The 16,035-nt window shown below is 59.3% G+C and overlaps 2 protein-coding genes across 2 annotated transcripts in view; both read left to right on the forward strand.

Annotated features, from left to right (window-relative positions):
• CUX2 (cut like homeobox 2) overlaps positions 1-12,613 on the forward strand; it is a 185,654-nt gene extending 173,041 nt beyond the window's left edge. The window contains 9 exon segments of the mRNA XM_059713373.1: positions 230-331; positions 2,315-3,090; positions 3,690-3,849; positions 6,624-6,893; positions 7,403-7,591; positions 8,231-8,504; positions 9,224-9,462; positions 9,536-9,649; positions 9,652-12,613. Of these exon segments, the coding sequence (XP_059569356.1) occupies positions 230-331; positions 2,315-3,090; positions 3,690-3,849; positions 6,624-6,893; positions 7,403-7,591; positions 8,231-8,504; positions 9,224-9,462; positions 9,536-9,649; positions 9,652-10,046 (2,519 nt within the window). The 3' untranslated portion in view covers positions 10,047-12,613.
• An 84-nt stretch (positions 12,614-12,697) lies between these two features.
• Positions 12,698-16,035, forward strand: part of SH2B3 (SH2B adaptor protein 3) — a 69,622-nt gene continuing 66,284 nt past the window's right edge. Inside the window, exon 1 of the mRNA XM_059713371.1 lies at positions 12,698-13,842. The gene's annotated coding sequence lies outside the window, so the exon portion shown is untranslated. The remainder of the gene's footprint in view (positions 13,843-16,035) is intronic.

Genomic DNA, 16,035 nt, shown 5'->3' on the forward strand with positions numbered 1-16,035 from the left:
GTGAAGGGAGCGGTGCCTCTGTGCTGCGCCAGGGAGGGAACGGAAGAGGTGAAAGCTGCTGGGCAGGTCCCCGGGCTCTTCACTCCAGCCAGCAACTGGTCGGGAGTGACGGATCCTTCAGACCTGACACGCGTACAAACAGCTGCGCCGAGCAGCGATATATCCTTCCTGACCCCCGATGGCACCTGCAGCACCAGTGACAGACCCGCTTTCCCGCCTCTGCAATCAGGTAGCATCACTCCGCGGATTCGAACTCCAGAGACCGGCTCCGACGACGCCATCAAAAGCATCCTGGAGCAGGCCAAGAAGGAGATCGAGTCCCAGAAGGGAGGTAGGTGCTGCAGGCGCCGCGGGAGTCACCGAGCTGGAAACAGCTCTGTCCTCGGGGCCAGGTGAGGGTGCAGGCACCAGCCAGGCCAGGAACCATCTCGGATCTCACTCCCTTCATGCCCCCTTCCCCTGGGCCGCCTGCTGTCCCATTCTTCTGGGGACAGATGCCTAAGAACTAGGCTTTGAAAAATGAAGGTCAAGAGTTATGGCACCAGGATTTTTTTTTTAATCCCTTAAACCCCAGCGGGAATGAACTTGTCTGGTTGAGCGCTCCCAAGCCATGTATCAGACCCACATAGTAGCCTCGTGCTAGTGCATGAGAGCCAGAAAAGGGGTTGAAAATGTTGGCTCTGTGGACCCTAGCCTGCCAGTTCCCGCTTCAAATGACTATTCCGATATCCTTAGGTCTCGACAAGATGCACATCCAGCCTTCGGGGCCCAGTCCTCCTGCAGAGGCTGGCGCGGTGTCTGCTGCCCTCTGCTGAGCACAAGGCACAGAGTCGTCGTGTGTTGGGGAAGAGATGGCATCGTTAGGCTTTTTCTTGTAGTTTCACACTGTTAACAGATAATCGAGCACGGGGCAGCGCTATTTTACCATCACAGCTGTAGAGGAAGGTGCAGGAGGTGTCCCCTCCCGGTCTCCCGTGTCCACCCCACCCCACTGATTTCCTAGACTTAGGACTTTCCAAATCAGCCCCAGTGGTGCTGAAATTTTCCGTGCTGGATGCTTGCTTCCAGGTGATGGTTATGAATCGGACAGAAGCAAGCCCCTTCTCCTGGGCTCATGTTAGGGGAAGATGTAAGAACAATGCACTGAAAAGTAGGCGCAGTGCGAGACCCCCCAGTGCCGCTGCCCGGATAATCCAGGGGTGCAGCAAATTGGTTCCAGCAGCCAGCGCGGACACCGCACGGCCCTGCTCGGGCCCGCACAGCAGGAACATCGCGGCCAGCACGGGTGGTGGCTCAGGTGCTGACGTGATGAGGCAGAGGGAAGTTAAAACAAAGCAAAGCAAGGAAATTGCAGGCCAGGCCCTGTGCTGCAGAGAGATCCCCGCAGCAGGGACTGCAGGATCGAAGGGGCAAAGCGGTAGTCAGAATTAAATGGTTGCTCGTATTAGGGGGGTTTGGAAGAGGCTGGAGCTGGACTGTGCTCAGTGGGGCAGATGGCAGAACAAGGAGCAACGGGCTCCAGTTGCAGCAAGGGAGGCTTAGATTAGACATTAGGGAGAATTTTCTCACGAGGAGGACAGTAAAACGCTGGAGCAGGCTCCCCAGAGAGGTGGTGCAGTCTCCATCCTTGGAGGTTTTCAAGACCCGGCTAGACAAAGCCATGGCTGGGATGATGTAGTTGGGGCTGGTCCTGCTTGGAGCAGGGGGTTGGACTAGATGTGACCTCCCGAGGTCCCTTCAACCTGAATTTTCTGTGATTATGGGAGGCCCGACCTACCTGCCCGGCACTATGCAGACACGCACCCCACGGACACATCACCGCCTGGGTCGTCCAAGGGAATTGTAACCAGCAGATCCTTCCTGTTGGTTGGGCTTTGCCCAGGTAGCGATCCCACGCTGCCAAGCAGTGGCTGGACTTGTGGTTGATAGCTCTTGGAGCTCCTTTCAAAAGAAGAGAAAGTAGCCTTAGCCCCTTTTCCAGACAGGGAAACTGAGGCACAGAGGGCAATGTGCTTTGTCCAGGGCTCTGCAGTGAGTCAGGAATGGAGGGGGGGCTTTCTCAGGCTGAACCTCTACCCCGCCAGGCGTCTAGACCTGGCTCATGGCACCCGTCAGGTCGGAGAGGCCACCCCAGCTGTGCCCTTGGAAGTAGCAGGGAGGCTTTGATCCCCGTTCCCTCAGGGATGGCCCTCTTAAGCCTCCCACTTCAGCGGGGTGCAGGCTGCTGCCCATAGCCCCAGCCCTCGTGCTTCACGGGGAGCCGGTCCCAGCAGGAGAGCCTCCACTTACTCCGCTCTGCTTTCTCTGCTTCCAGGTGAAACCAAAAGCTCCACGGCCCCCCAGGTAGTCACCAATGGCACCAGCACCAGCAACTCAGAGGATGCCATTAAAAGCATCCTGGAGCAGGCGCGGCGGGAGATGCAGGCCCAGCAGCAGGCCCTGCTGGAGATCGAGTCGGGCAGCAACGGCCGGCCCATCCCCACCCCACCTGCGGAGCGCTCCACCTTGGCCACCGTCAGCCAGAACATCGTCCAGGCCTACATCAAGCAGGAGGAGGGGGTGGTGGGCACCAGCCCCAGCTCCACCCAGGCTTCACTCACAGTCCTGTCCCCCGCTGCCTTCGTGCAGAGCATCATCCGCAAGGTGAAGTCCGAGATTGGCGATGCCGGCTCCTACTTCGACCAGCACTGGGCTTCGGAGAGGAGTGTGCTGAATCGGCCCTACACTGCGGTGTCCCCTTCGCTCTCCTCCTCTTCAAGCTACTCGAGCCTGGCCAACGGCCGGGCCTGGCCGCGGGGGGAGCCAAGCGAGAGTGCCCCCACCGAGGAGGAGCTGGCCCTGGGGGAGGATGAACCCCACAAGACCACAGAGATGAAGACAGAAGGGGGCAGCTCGGAGCCGCAGAGCGCCGGCCGCCTCTCCTACTACCCTGCCTACGTGCCCCGGACTCTCAAGCCCACGGTACCCCCGCTGACACCAGAGCAGTACGAGATGTACATGTACCGGGAGGTGGACACCTTGGAGCTGACCCGGCAGGTGAAGGAGAAGCTGGCCAAGAATGGCATCTGTCAGCGGATCTTCGGGGAGAAGGTACTTCCCCGGAGAGGGAGCAGTGGACCCAGGCGGCTGCTGTCCCGGGGACGTGGCCTGGCCCCTGCTGACCGCGTGTGCGTTCCAGGGTGGGACTCTGCTTCGGTGATCCCCTGTGCCAGGGCCCATAGGGAAGTTTTCCCCAGCACGCAATGCCCATCAGGCCACCTCACCACATCCCCCAGCCTCGGTAGGGCGTAGAGCCCTGTGCTGCTTAGAGCTGCTGCTTGGGGTGAATCCACGTGGCTGGAACGTGGGGCCGGTGTGATGCCATCCTCCCCTGGGGTTGCGGGCTCACAGTGCAACGCTTGGAGGAAGGTGCGGGGGGAATGGATGTGGGATGGTGGGAGCCTCTTGGCCATCTCCCTCCACGGTGTCCTGGGCGCACAGTGCCACAGTCTCTCCCACTTGTGGGGCCAATAAGGAGCCCCCTGCACAGAGGCGGTGACAGCTCCCTGACACCCCGGGCTCACCCCATGCCTAGCTCCTTCCTCCAGCTTGGTGACCACGTTCCCCTGGGGTGTCTGAAGGAGCTTCTTGGGGGTATCAGACGCCTGCTTCCCGGTAGCCCCAGCCCTTCCCTTCAACCTGTGCCCTAGGTGCTGGGCTTGTCCCAGGGGAGTGTGAGTGACATGCTGTCCAGGCCCAAGCCGTGGAGCAAGCTGACCCAGAAGGGCCGGGAGCCATTCATCCGGATGCAGCTGTGGCTCACGGATCAGCTGGGCCAGGGGATCAGCCAGCAGCCCAACCCAGCCCAGGGTAAGTCCCTTGTGTTCGCCATGCTGACATGCGCCGGGGGCCCAGGTTTAGGCTGGCCCCAGGTCTGGGGCCATGGAGCTGGCTGAGCTCAGTGGAGGCAGCAGATCACAGACCAGCCCATCTCTCAGGCCTAGTAATCCGGTCCTCACTGATACTCCAGTCCTGGCTCAGCTGCCAAACACAACCCCTTCTCCTACCCCAGAGGTTCCCCTGCTTGGCTAGCAGAGAGAGTCCTGAATAACAGCTTAATGCATCGCTTCTCTTCCTCTCCCCCGTGGCATCAGCACTCCTGCTCCAAGCCTGAGCTCTCGGGTCTGGAGCCAGTTGTGCGGGATGTGCATGCAGTGCCGGGTGGCAGGGGCCTGACCTCTGTGTGTGCCCAGAAGAGCCATGGGAACGCTAGTCCAGCCCAGCTAGCCCAATCTCTGTCGCACCAGGAGCCAGGGGTGCTGGTTGTCTCCTGGACAAGCCTGCGTGTGAGAAACCCCAGCCCGGTGCGGTCAGAGCAGGGTCACCTGGGTGGTGCCAGTGAGAGCTCAGACACCCCCAAGCCTTGTGCCTGCAGCAATGCGACAGCCCCCCTGGGCTGGGGGTTGCTCCTGGGAGCTGTAACGCTGCAGCCCAGCCCCTGCTGCTAGACCACCGCTGGCTGGTACCAGTTGTCCCCTTCATGGGGCACCCGCTCAGCGAGGGGCAGTGTGTCCCCTTTCCAAGCGCGTCACAGGTGCCCACTCGCATGCAGTCCCTGCTGAGCTGCACACATGCATTTTGGGGCAAACACCTTTTCAGATGCGGTGCAGGATCCTGGGGTCTCTCAGGGCGGGCGGGCTTGAGTCTGCTCCGTCACCCATGGAAGTTGTGGGGTCGGAAGAGCCTTAAGGATTGTCACGTGCAGTCCCCTGCACGGATGCAGGCTGCGCTGGTCCTCACCCGTCCCAGGTGGATGCTCATCCAGCCTCTGCTTGGAAACCTCCAGGGAAGGCAATTGCCTGGCTCCCCTGGGCAGCTTCAACCACTGTCCCGTGCTGACAGCTGGGAAGCCTCGTCTGAGCTCTGATCCATGCTGGCCCAGGGGCTTTGCGGAGCTGTCAGACCCTGGGCTCAGGGTTCAAGCCTTTGCTTACGTGAAGAAAACCAGTGGAGCCAGCGAGCACCGTGAGCTCCAGCAGGCAATATGCATTCATAAGCTAGCCCGGGAGCGGGCAGTCAGCCTTTTGTCCCATCTCTGACAGCACCTTATTAAACCCCCGGGTGCTTTCTGCCTTCACCTCCTTTGGATTCAGCGTGGATGAGCTCCCGTTGCTTGGTTATGTGGTGGATCTCACCCCTGCATGCCCCTTCCGCTCGCCACGCCAGGGCCTGCATCTCCAGGCTAGCACCCAGGCACCCCTCGCGCCATCAGCCTCTGAAAAGGCGGCTTCATACTCCTCCGCCAAGCTGCTGTGCCGCTGCACCCAGCCCTTCCCAGACCCCTTCACGAGGACGCTGGACAGGAGCGGGTTGTTGCTCGAGTCCTCCGTGCAGGATTGTGTCAGAGATGCTTTCCTATAGTCATGTAGTAAAGGGGAGAAAACGGGAGCCCAGCGCAGCGCTTGGCCTTGTGCCTGGAGCAGAGCAGTGACCGGGGGTTTATGTTAATGCTGTGTTTTCTCTCCTTAATTATTCTCACCATCGCTGCCCTTGGCAGCATCTGCCTGGAAGACTTGCCCTTCTTCTCCCCTCTTTGGAAAGGCCGTGACAGGCTCTCCCAGCCACGTCGGTCGACAACAGATCGGCCCAATAAATAACGTTAAAATTCACAGTTTAGTTTTCATTGATTTCTCCCCCCTCCCCAGGCCCAGTGCCGTTTCCTCCTGTCCTCCCCCAGCTGAGCGCCGAACGTGAGCTGCCAGAGATTTATTGCAGGAAGGGAATCTCTGTCAGCTCCTGTCTGACCCAGATGATATCAAACTTGACTGGAATTGACAGTCGTTAAGCAAAAAGGAAAGGCTTGAGGGGATGGCATTAGAGGAGATTAGTGGGCAGGTTTATCAGGGATTTTGGTATCAATAGGCCCATTCAGACTGATGGTTCAATCGCCCTTAAATGCCTTCCCCCCGCAGCGTGCAAAGGGGGCAGGATTCGGGAGCGGGGGCTGGTGGCCAGGGCAGTCCCCAGTGCACCCTGGGGCTGTTCTTGTCTGCATCTGAGGCTCGCGTGGCGACTGCCCGGTAGCATTTGCACGCACGGCCTGGGGGTGGGTAACAGCTGCCATAACCAAGATACCACTGACATCCTTCGCCCAACGCCGAAGAGAGCCTGCTCCATCGTGGTGGGGCGTACAAGGCCCGGCCAGCTACTGCCAGGCGGCAGTGCCCACTGCAGCAGTTGCACGTGACCTTCCCTCTCCACTCACAACGCAGGGGCCTTGGCAGGGAACCTCCAAACCTGCAGCCATGGGCACTGAGCCTGGGCTACTCTGTGCCATCAGCCAGACCCCGCTTGGGATTTTGGTCTTTGAGCTAGCCCTGGTGTCTGCCAGGCTCTGCCGAGCGCCAGGGCTCAGACCAGCCCTTCCAACTCGGAGCCTGCAACTGAGGAGCCCCTGCCGGCCCTTCTGCAGGTGGGTTTCACCCTGTGTCGTTCCAGCTGGCTCTGCTGAAGCCCCTTGCAAATGGGATTTCTCCCCTCGTGTCGTGGTGCTGCTCCAGAGTTGCTGCCTTTTTGCCCGAGAGCCTTTCCAAAGGCCTTTCTCGTGCACCGCTCTGATGCTTTTCTCTGCCTGTGTCCTGCAGCCAGTCCTGGGGACACCCAGTCGTCCCCCTCGCCACCCCCCAGCCCTTTGGAGCACGAGAAGACCCCCCAGGAGCCGCTCACCCTCACCCTGGAGAGCAGCAAGGAGAACCAGCAGCCGGAGAGCCGGGCAGGCTCCGCGCTGGGCGGGAAGACGTACCCCAGCAGCCAGGGCCCCATGGGCATACAAGAGATCGTCGCCATGTCTCCCGAGCTGGACACCTACGCCATCACCAAGAAGGTCAAGGAGGTGCTGACAGACAACAACCTAGGTGCGGACACGGGGCGGCTCCTGGGATCGCACGTGCCCCGCGCTCCAGGGCCTCGGGGCTGACGGCGGGGAGGCGGGGGCAGGCACGCAGCAGAGTGACGCGGCCCCCAGGTCTCGGGTCAGGTCCCTGTGGCCCGGCCAGTGCTGAGAAGGGCTCTTCCAGGCCAGGCGGCAGTGAGGTGGGACAGGCCAGGGGTCAGGCTGACCCCGCCACGTCCGTCGTACGACACTGCTGCATCGGCTCAATCAGGAGAGTTGGCTCCTCTCCGACCTCGGGCAAGCCGAGTCCCCCCAACTCCACGGGTTCGGTGTCGCGGGCTGGAATAGAGGCAGGGCTGGGCCCGTAGGAGGGGCAGCTTCACGGGGTGGTGAAGCCGGCCCCGTGGACAGCTGTACCCTGATGTCAGGGGACCCTGCACTGCTCCCAGGGCCTGTCATGGGGCTCGCATGCCCAGAAGCCTGCCCTGCGGGCACGTGCGGTCTAACCCCCTTCTGCTTCTCCTCCGCAAGGCCAACGGCTGTTCGGGGAGAGCATCCTGGGCCTGACGCAGGGCTCGGTGTCCGATCTCCTCTCCAGACCCAAGCCCTGGCACAAGCTGAGCTTGAAGGGGAGGGAGCCTTTTGTCCGCATGCAGCTCTGGCTCAACGACCCGCACAACGTTGAGAAGCTGCGCGACATGAAGAAGCTGGAGAAGAAAGGTGAGCGCCACATGCCTGGTCCATGCCCCGGGGTTGGTCCAAAGGGGCTGCCCAGAGCTGGCCCCAGGCATTTGAGGCTTCCCAAGGCACAGGTCTGACCCCAGTCACACGCTGGGGGTGGGATGTGCCGTCCCGTCCTCTCTACACCCGTTGACTGCAGCAGGGACGTCCCAGGCTGCGGGCCGTCCTGGACCTCTCCCAGGATTGAGCGTGATGCGACTGAGTGCTAACGAGCAATGCTGCCTGATGACGCTGGGGGGCTGATTGGTACTAACAAGGCGGTTCTTGTCCAAGGGCGCCTAGCCCATCCCACTCCTGGTGGGGAGGGTGCTGGGGAGATGGGCAGACAGGCCACGGATGTGATGGCTTCCCCGTCCCTGCAGTGAGGGGCTCTTCCCGGCTCTCCGGAGGGATGAAGCACTAGCGCATGAGGCAGGGGCGCTTTCCGGCAATGGACGTGAAGCCTGTGGGTTTCCTGCAGCAAGGACGTGCTGCTCCAGAGCTCAGCACGGATGCTTCAATGGCCCTTTAATGTCCGCCGGGGGTGCCCAGTGGTACCACACCGAGGGAGGGCAGGGGGAAGCTGCCAGCAGCACAGGGCACCTCACACACAGGCTGGATGTCCTCTCGCCCCTGCAGCGTATCTGAAGCGTCGCTACGGGCTGATCAGCGCCAGCTCGGACAGCGAGTCGCCGAACGCCCGCTCGGAGTGCGCTAGCCCCAGCCTCCAGCCCCAGGACCTCAGCCTCCTCCAGATCAAAAAGCCCCGTGTGGTGCTGGCACCGGAGGAGAAGGAGGCCTTGAAGAAGGCCTATCAGCTGGAGCCCTACCCCTCCCAGCAGACCATCGAGCTGCTCTCCTTCCAGCTCAACCTCAAGACCAACACGGTCATCAACTGGTTCCATAACTACAGGTAACGGGTCCGGGGGGACGGGGTGCCAGGGCTGCGCACTAGGCAGAGCTCTGGCTGTGGCTTTCAGACATGAGAAGCAGGCGAGGGTCTGCCTGGCATTCGGGGCGAGGGGGCTGGGGGTGCCCGCTCCAGGAGACAAGCCAAGACAGGCCCTGCCCGGGGTGCGCTGGAGTCTGCGCATCCCACAGCCCCAGCAAGAACCCAGCTGGCCGAGGGTGCAGAGATCTGCAGGGGCTGCTCCCTCCGCCGTCCTGCCCCCACCTGACCCATGGGAATGACCGAGGGGACGTGAGCAGGGTGTGGACAGGGCCAAGGATCAGCTGGAGATCCCCGCTCCCGGGGATTTCTCGCAGCAGTGGTGCCACACTCTGGTTTGCTCTGACTTTTCCAGATTGAATTTGCCTCCACGGGGTTAAAAATGTGTTGAAAAAGTGGGGGGAAAGGGGCAAAAAAAGAGCAGAGCTGTTTCTTCCCACCTGGCTGCTGGCTGTCTCCTGCCACTCATGTCCCTGAGGGAATGCAATGCTCAGTTAGTTTTTTGTCTGGGCCAACGAGCCAGAAAGCCACCGAGTCTCCGCACGTGCTGCCCCAGCCCGCGGCCCTGCACACACCAGGCCCCCAGGGGCTTCATGCCTCGCTGCACGGTGACCGTGCAGACCCAGCCAGAGCCACGCAGGGTCCCGTGCCGCGGTTACAGCCCCGCCGTGCTTGTGTCGCAGGTCTCGGATGCGCCGGGAAATGCTGGTGGAAGGGTCCCAGGACGACACGGACCTGGAGCAGAGTGGCTGCGGGGGCATTGCACCGCCCGGTAGCTCGCTCCGAGGCGCCAACCCGCAGAGCCCCGATTCAGAGGCGGAGGACAGGAAGCCGGTCTTCAGAGACACGGAGCCCCGGAGGTCGAGCGAGGCCCTGGTCCAGGTCAAGCAGGAGCAGCCGGAGCCCGGGGAAAAAGGCGAGTGTTACAATCACTGGGACTTGTGTGGCCTGGACAGGGAGCCGGAGCTCGTGGCCACGTCCATTCAGCATCCCAGCCTCAAGGAAGAGCAGGATGATACCACGTGTGCGGGGGCCTCCCAGAGGGCCCCCCCCAGCACCACCAGCCTCCCACGGAGCAGCAACACGTCCAGCAAGGCGCACGCGGCCGGGACTGCCGACTGCTCCACCCAGCATGCGCCCCAGGAGCCGGAGGGTGGGGAGAGGCTGCATCCTGACCCCATTAGCTTTATATCTGCCTCGGAGTCCTCCCGCTGCAGCCTGGAGGTCTCCCTGAACTCTCCCTCGGCAGCTTCCTCTCCGGGCCTCATGATGTCCGTCTCGCCGGTCCCGTCCTCCTCCGCTCCCATCTCCCCATCACTGCCAAACGCCGCCTCTGCCAAAGTGCAGAGTTCGAGTCCCGCCACAGACACGGGCTCTTTACAGCAGAGCACGAAGCTGAACACAAACATCCAGCGGAGGCACGAGAAGATGGCCAACCTCAACAACATCATCCACAGGCTCGAGCGGGCCGCGAACCGAGAGGAGTCGCTGGAGTGGGAGTTCTGAACCGCGGGTCTGCGCCCCGCACCCCGGGACCTGCCCGCCGCTTCGGGCTGCTGGGGAGCGGGGAGCCCTCCCGGAGTACACGTACACACACGTACGCACATATATATATTTTGTTAATTTTATCACGTACTGACAAGGAAAGAAAAATGCGATTGGGTTCATGAGAAAGTGAAGGGAAAGCTCAGCCTGTATCTTCTGCCTCTTGGCCCTCCGTGGAAGGGGACAACGAAACCCAAGCAAAACAGATGCCCCGTCTTTGTTTTAAATGTGAAAAACTGGGAACACTTTTAGAAAAAAAAAAATATTTATAGACCTCTTTTAGATATTTTAATAAAAGGATACTTTGGAATTTATTAACAGCTTAAGCTGCTTTGATATTAAAGATAGCTATAAAATCAAGATGATGTAGCAGTTGTGTCATTAAATGTACACTGAAGTCTTGTAGTTTGCCACTGGATGAGATTAAAAACAAAAAAAAAAAGACTTACTGATCAAAGCCATCAAGAAGCACTATGAGACTGACCAAATTTAATAAACTTTTGAATAGCGGTTTTTCCACATTTGTCTGTAAGACACTGCATTACTTGCCCTTTGCAGAGACTATGTTATAGTCTGTGAAGACTCTAAATTGCAAACCTGGATGCCATCAAGTATGTACTTAGTCCTGGTGGTATGTTTTGAAACCTTTGTAACACAGAATGTCACGTGCAGTTGTATATGTTGTAGAAATGTCTGCAGTAGCCTTCCTGAACAAGATGTAGCATGGCACATAACTCCTTACACTTCCTCTAGATAGTAACCTGTGATAACCCAAAACGAACGGATCGGTGACAGCTGTTGGCGGCAAAGCTCTCTGTCCATTGGCAAGAGCCAGTGAAAGCACCCGTGGCTCTGATCTCGAGAGAGAAGGAAAAGGCGCCTGGGTGTGCACATCTTCGACGTGTCCCATTTGACAGTAACAAACTTCGGCGGTGGCCACGACCGCACCACATCTTATGCATCCGCTCCAGTGCTGCGGGGAGCACCAGCCGGCAGGATCCCCTCGCTCTGCAGCCTTTGTCTTGTTGAAGTGAGCGGCCTCGGAGTTCAAAGCCTTCGAGGGTCGGCGCTTAAAGGACGAGCCCTAAAAAGATACAAACCGCCGGGACCCGAACGGGCTTTGGGGTGGTTTGTTTTCACGCGAGTCGAATCCAGCTGGCACGGCTGAAAAAGCACCTTTTTGGTTCCTAGAGTTAGGACTACGGAGAGAGCGCCCGGGAGCGAGGATCAGCCTCCGGGGCGGCAGCCGTCGACCGTGAACAGCCGTTGAAATGTCACCTTTCCCATCAGTCCTCGACTGCTCTCTGCCGAAGCGACAGGAGACAAGCCCTGACCCCCTGCTCCCCGCTCAGCGCAGCGCCGGGCAGGACGCCGCGGCCCAGAAAGGGCTTGCTTCCACCTCGCTCGCACGCGGACAGTGCCGGCCGTTTCGAAAATTGCCCGCTGGTCCCTGCACTGCCCCAGCGCCTCCCTGGGCTTGGTGACGGAGCCGGGCCCCAGTTCAGCAAAGCACTTTTAAGCAGGTGCCTTGACTTTGAGGGGGGAAGGGGGAGGTTCATCACATGTGCAGAGTGAACTGTAAGCTGCTTGCTGCCTTGGCGCCCCAGGCCCTGACCCAAAGCCCCCGGGAGACAGTCTTCTGGCTGATTTCAGTGGGCGCCGGGTCAGACCCTCCTCGCCGGGATCTCGCCTGTGGCACCACCTGGAAGGAGAGGAACCCAGATCTCCGTGCTACGAGTCGCCCCTGGACCGCGCGGTTCTCCCTGCCCTGGCTGCGAAAGCCCGATGGGCGGACTGAGATCTCTCTGTACCCACCCCCGCGATCTAGCCCCAGCTTATGCAAATGCCTTTGAGAGACGCATCCGTGGGTCGTGTTGGTTTGCTCTGTATTGTTTTGTTTTGTTTTGTTTTGTTTGGGGGTTTTTTAAATGCATTTTGCAAGCACCGAAGTACAGCATGCAAGGGACTGCCCCACCCCACCCGGACTGCCACCCCGCCGACACTCGACAGGACAGGAGCGCGCGTCCTGCAGGCACTGAGGCTATGCATCGAACAGTTCCCCACTGGACACGTTTTTATCAGAAGAGAAGGTATTTTTGTACTCGGGTGGTAGTTAACGACCAATTTTAAAAACAACTCCGTTCGGCTCCATGCAAGGCCCAGCTCCCACCTGCCACGTCGTAGCGACGGTAGCCCTGTCCAAACAAGCGAGAGCTTGTCCGACACAACGATTTTTACTGGTTCAACCCCAACACGCCATCGAAGGTCTAGGCATTCGCATTGACTACTGTTCTTCTTAGTGTGCTAGTGTTAGCTTTAGTGGAACGGGATTTGATGAAGCACTTAGCATAGTCTTTCCGAACACCGAAATCCTGTTGTACTAAAAGCTAGTGGGACATGTTGATCACATTTTGTTAGGCTCATGTACTGTACTTCAAAAGTTTCTATGAGATTGATGAACTTTGTTAAAAATTTTAAAAAGGAACAAGTTCTGTAAAGAGCCACTAAATACAGAAGTTGTATAATAACGTGGGCGCGTGGGTTTGTTGTGTTCTGTGTGGTTTCCTCCAGCCTCCGCATCCACGTGTTGCCAGGCTCCCTCTTCTTCCAGACCACGCTCCAGGCGCCAGCTTTTGACCGCTCAGTAGATGGGTGATACACATGGTTCTTGCTGCATAGCCCTAGCCGCGGATGAATCTAGGATTTCAAAAAGGAAGGCGCGATGCATCGTCACGTAGCACACAGCACACTTTTCTCCAGGTAAAAAGAAACTAGAAGCGTTACTAATGTGCTAGGGCTATGCTCTTCAGTTTAACGCAGAAGCAGAGAAACTAGAACTATTGGAGTGCACGTTCATTTGCTATATCATTCATTATGTATTGAAAAACACAACCAGCTAGGCAGACAGTCATCAAAAGATGCTGTTCCTTTAGTCCTGTAGCCACTGGAATAGTTCGGACCCGTAAAGCCTCCTTGAGCATCTTGACAGTGCACCCCATGTGTCACTGAAAGGTCTTCCCACACCTGAGTTAATGTTAATGTTAATGTTTGCTCGAGTTAACGTTTCCATGCCTGAGTTCATGTTTTAGCTAGAGTTAACAACAGCCCGCAGGGCTGTGAAGTAGGAGCTACAACACCAGGAGCAGCTAACAGCAGCGTTGCAGAACAGAGGCCAGCTCGATTAGTGGAACATGAAAACCATTAATAAAGGAGAGAGGGTCCGTAACAGCTGCAGAGCGAAGCGTTTAGGAGGAGTCAGGTAGATAAGAATGAGCCATGAAGTCAAGCCACGCCATCGCTGCTGCCAGAATAGACATGTTGCCCCGCCGGGCAGTCGGTTTTAAACTTTGGGCAGAGCAGGAATCAAAGCGGGGTGCAACTGCACCACTGCACCCCCCAGATCCGCCTGGCCCCGACCCACCAGCCACATCGAAGAGCCTCGTGGCTCGTTGCTGCAGCAGTTCAGCCGGCCCCTGGACGCTCTGCTAAAATCAGGGGCTGGGGCGCAGCTCCCCGCTAAGACGTTCTCGTCCAGGTGCCGCGTGGCCTCGCGCGGGAAGTTGGCACTCAGCGCGTGCAGGCTGTGTCCGTCCGCACCGTTCTGCGCTCGGCGAATACCACCAGCTCGCGCCGTTGTGAGCAGGGAGCGGCGCTCCCGTCCAGAAAGCAGCGGCAGGATTTCCTCTGGCTACGCTGCCCCCGATGCGACGCCTGGATCCTGGTCTCAGCTGTGCCACTGACTCACTGCCTGACCCAGGTAAGCTGCGTCCTCCCCCATCTCTTGGTCTCCGCAGAGTAACACCATCCTCTCCGTGGGAGCGTGGGGGAGGCCTGAGCAATGGGTTTGCCTTCCAGGGGAAGATGAGGGGTGAGGCCAGGTGCTGTGAAGCTGCCCGAGAGCATCCAGCCAGTGGCACTCAGGGAAGGATTTGCTCCTCCTGAATATCGGCCACTTCTCCCGGCCGCGGCCAGGGAAACCGGGTTCAGGCTCTGCAGACAATGAACAGGAGCGTGGATAGCCCTCGGGCTGCCGGGGGCATCCCCTTTCGCCCCCTTCCCGGCCGACCTGGGGAGCGATTCGTTCCAGCATCAGTCTTTCAGCTGGCGCAGTAAAGCAAGGTAAGTCCTGGAGAGCCGGGGCTGAGGATCCAGTGCTTAGTTAGCTAGCAGCCAAGAGCCCCAGCCGTGCTACAGACTCCCTGGGTCACCTGGAATGGTTTACTCCCACGGGCCATGGCGAGGCTCGGGTTTGTTGAGTGGTGGATGTGCCGGTCCGTGCACAAGAGGGGCAGGTCATCCCTGGTACAGCCGTCTCCCTCCAAGCTCAAGCCAGGTGTTGGCAGGGCATTGGATCAGCAGTGTTTGCTCCACGTCCGAAATGGGGCTGTACTTCCTCGTGCCATGCGGATGGCATTCCTCAGCTCCTGGGCTGACCCGGGCGGTTCCCCGTCGCTGCTAAGACTACATCGCGGGGTCGGCTTGGTGGGGCTGGGTTGTCCTGGGATGCCTCGTTCGTGCCGAAGCTCTCCTGTGCTTTGCACTGGGATGGCCCACAAGTGGCAAAGCGTGCAGCTGGTCTGTCCTGGGACCGAGAAGTACTCGGATGCAGGGCTCTGACCCGGGCAGTGGGTGCGTGGTCCAGATGCAGGTGAATCTGCCCTCCCTCCCCGTCCTCCCCGGAAAGGGCCTGTGCATCTGCGGGGGCAAAGGGCCTGCGTCTCATCCCAGCTCGGAGCGCTGCCGGTCGATATTTCCCAGACCGTCGCTCCATTTTCATGCCGTTGTGCCTGGGCCCGGCTGCTCCTTGTTTTATGAGGCAGCTAATTACCAATGATTCCACTGGAAAGGAGACCAGAGGGATTCATTAAGGCAAGGAAAAGGGCCAGCTGAGGCAGCCAGGCCTGCAAGAGAGAGCGGGCACCACATTGCAAGCAAGAAAATTCAATAGTCGAGAGAGACCTGTGATCTCAGCCCCTGGCAGGCTGATGGAGGCTGGATCCAAGAAATCGGGGGTGGATGCACGTCCAGTCTCGGCGCACTGGAGAATCTGGTACGACAGCTGGGAGACGGCGCCACGGGGCAGAGCGGCGGTAGCTCCTGGTGCTTCCCAAGGACCACGCTCCTCTGCAGCCCTGAGGGAAAGCAGGAGGGTAAAGACACCCGGACACGGAGCAGTTGGCCGGGGGTGAGTGTGGGGCACCGAACTGAGGCACTGCGAGCACTACCATCAGTCCCGGAAGGCAGGGCGGTGGTGCACCTTATACACGGACTAATCTCTTACATGCCCGAGCTCTCTTCATCAGATGCTGACGGCTCGCGAGAGCTTGCGCCTCTCTGACCGAGTCGTTCCATAAGGTGCATCTCTCCCCAGAGTTTGGACTAACACAGCTGACTGCCTCCGTGCCCTTTCATCGCAGGAGCATTTACACCCCAAATCCACATGCAAATGGGATCCTTCAGCTGTATCTTCTCCGTGCGGGGACAGTCCCGCTCTGCCTCTCCCCAGCTCCGGGGCCGGGGGCTCGGGGAAGGTGAAGGAGCACGTCCAAGGCAACGGAGACCCTTCTTGGGAACGAAGCTGGGCCAAGTGCCCAGGCGCTCCTGAGCAGCATTTTCTAAACCACCCCCCATTTTGCTCCTGTTCTTAGAGACGAGGCCGGACTCTGGTCTCAGCTGCGATGGAGCTGGGTAAAGACACGGGACAGGAGGTGACTGGTTTTGGAAGTACTCAATGTGCCTGCCGAACACAGCGAACGCTACCGAGCAAAAAGCCTCGTCGGGGAGATTGTCGAAACGCGTTGGCCGCATGGGTCCAAACGCCTCAGCTGCTTCTCCCGCTCGACGTGGAAGCGCTTTGGTAAAAGCTTTTCACCGACGAGTGCTGTCCAGAGCTTGGTGCAAAATCTGCCGCTGCCCTGGGAGGAGCTGCCGCAAGTCGGAACCGTGCCAC

This window comes from Alligator mississippiensis, chromosome 10 (genome assembly GCF_030867095.1).
Source record: "Alligator mississippiensis isolate rAllMis1 chromosome 10, rAllMis1, whole genome shotgun sequence".
Taxonomy (NCBI): Eukaryota; Metazoa; Chordata; order Crocodylia; family Alligatoridae; genus Alligator; species Alligator mississippiensis.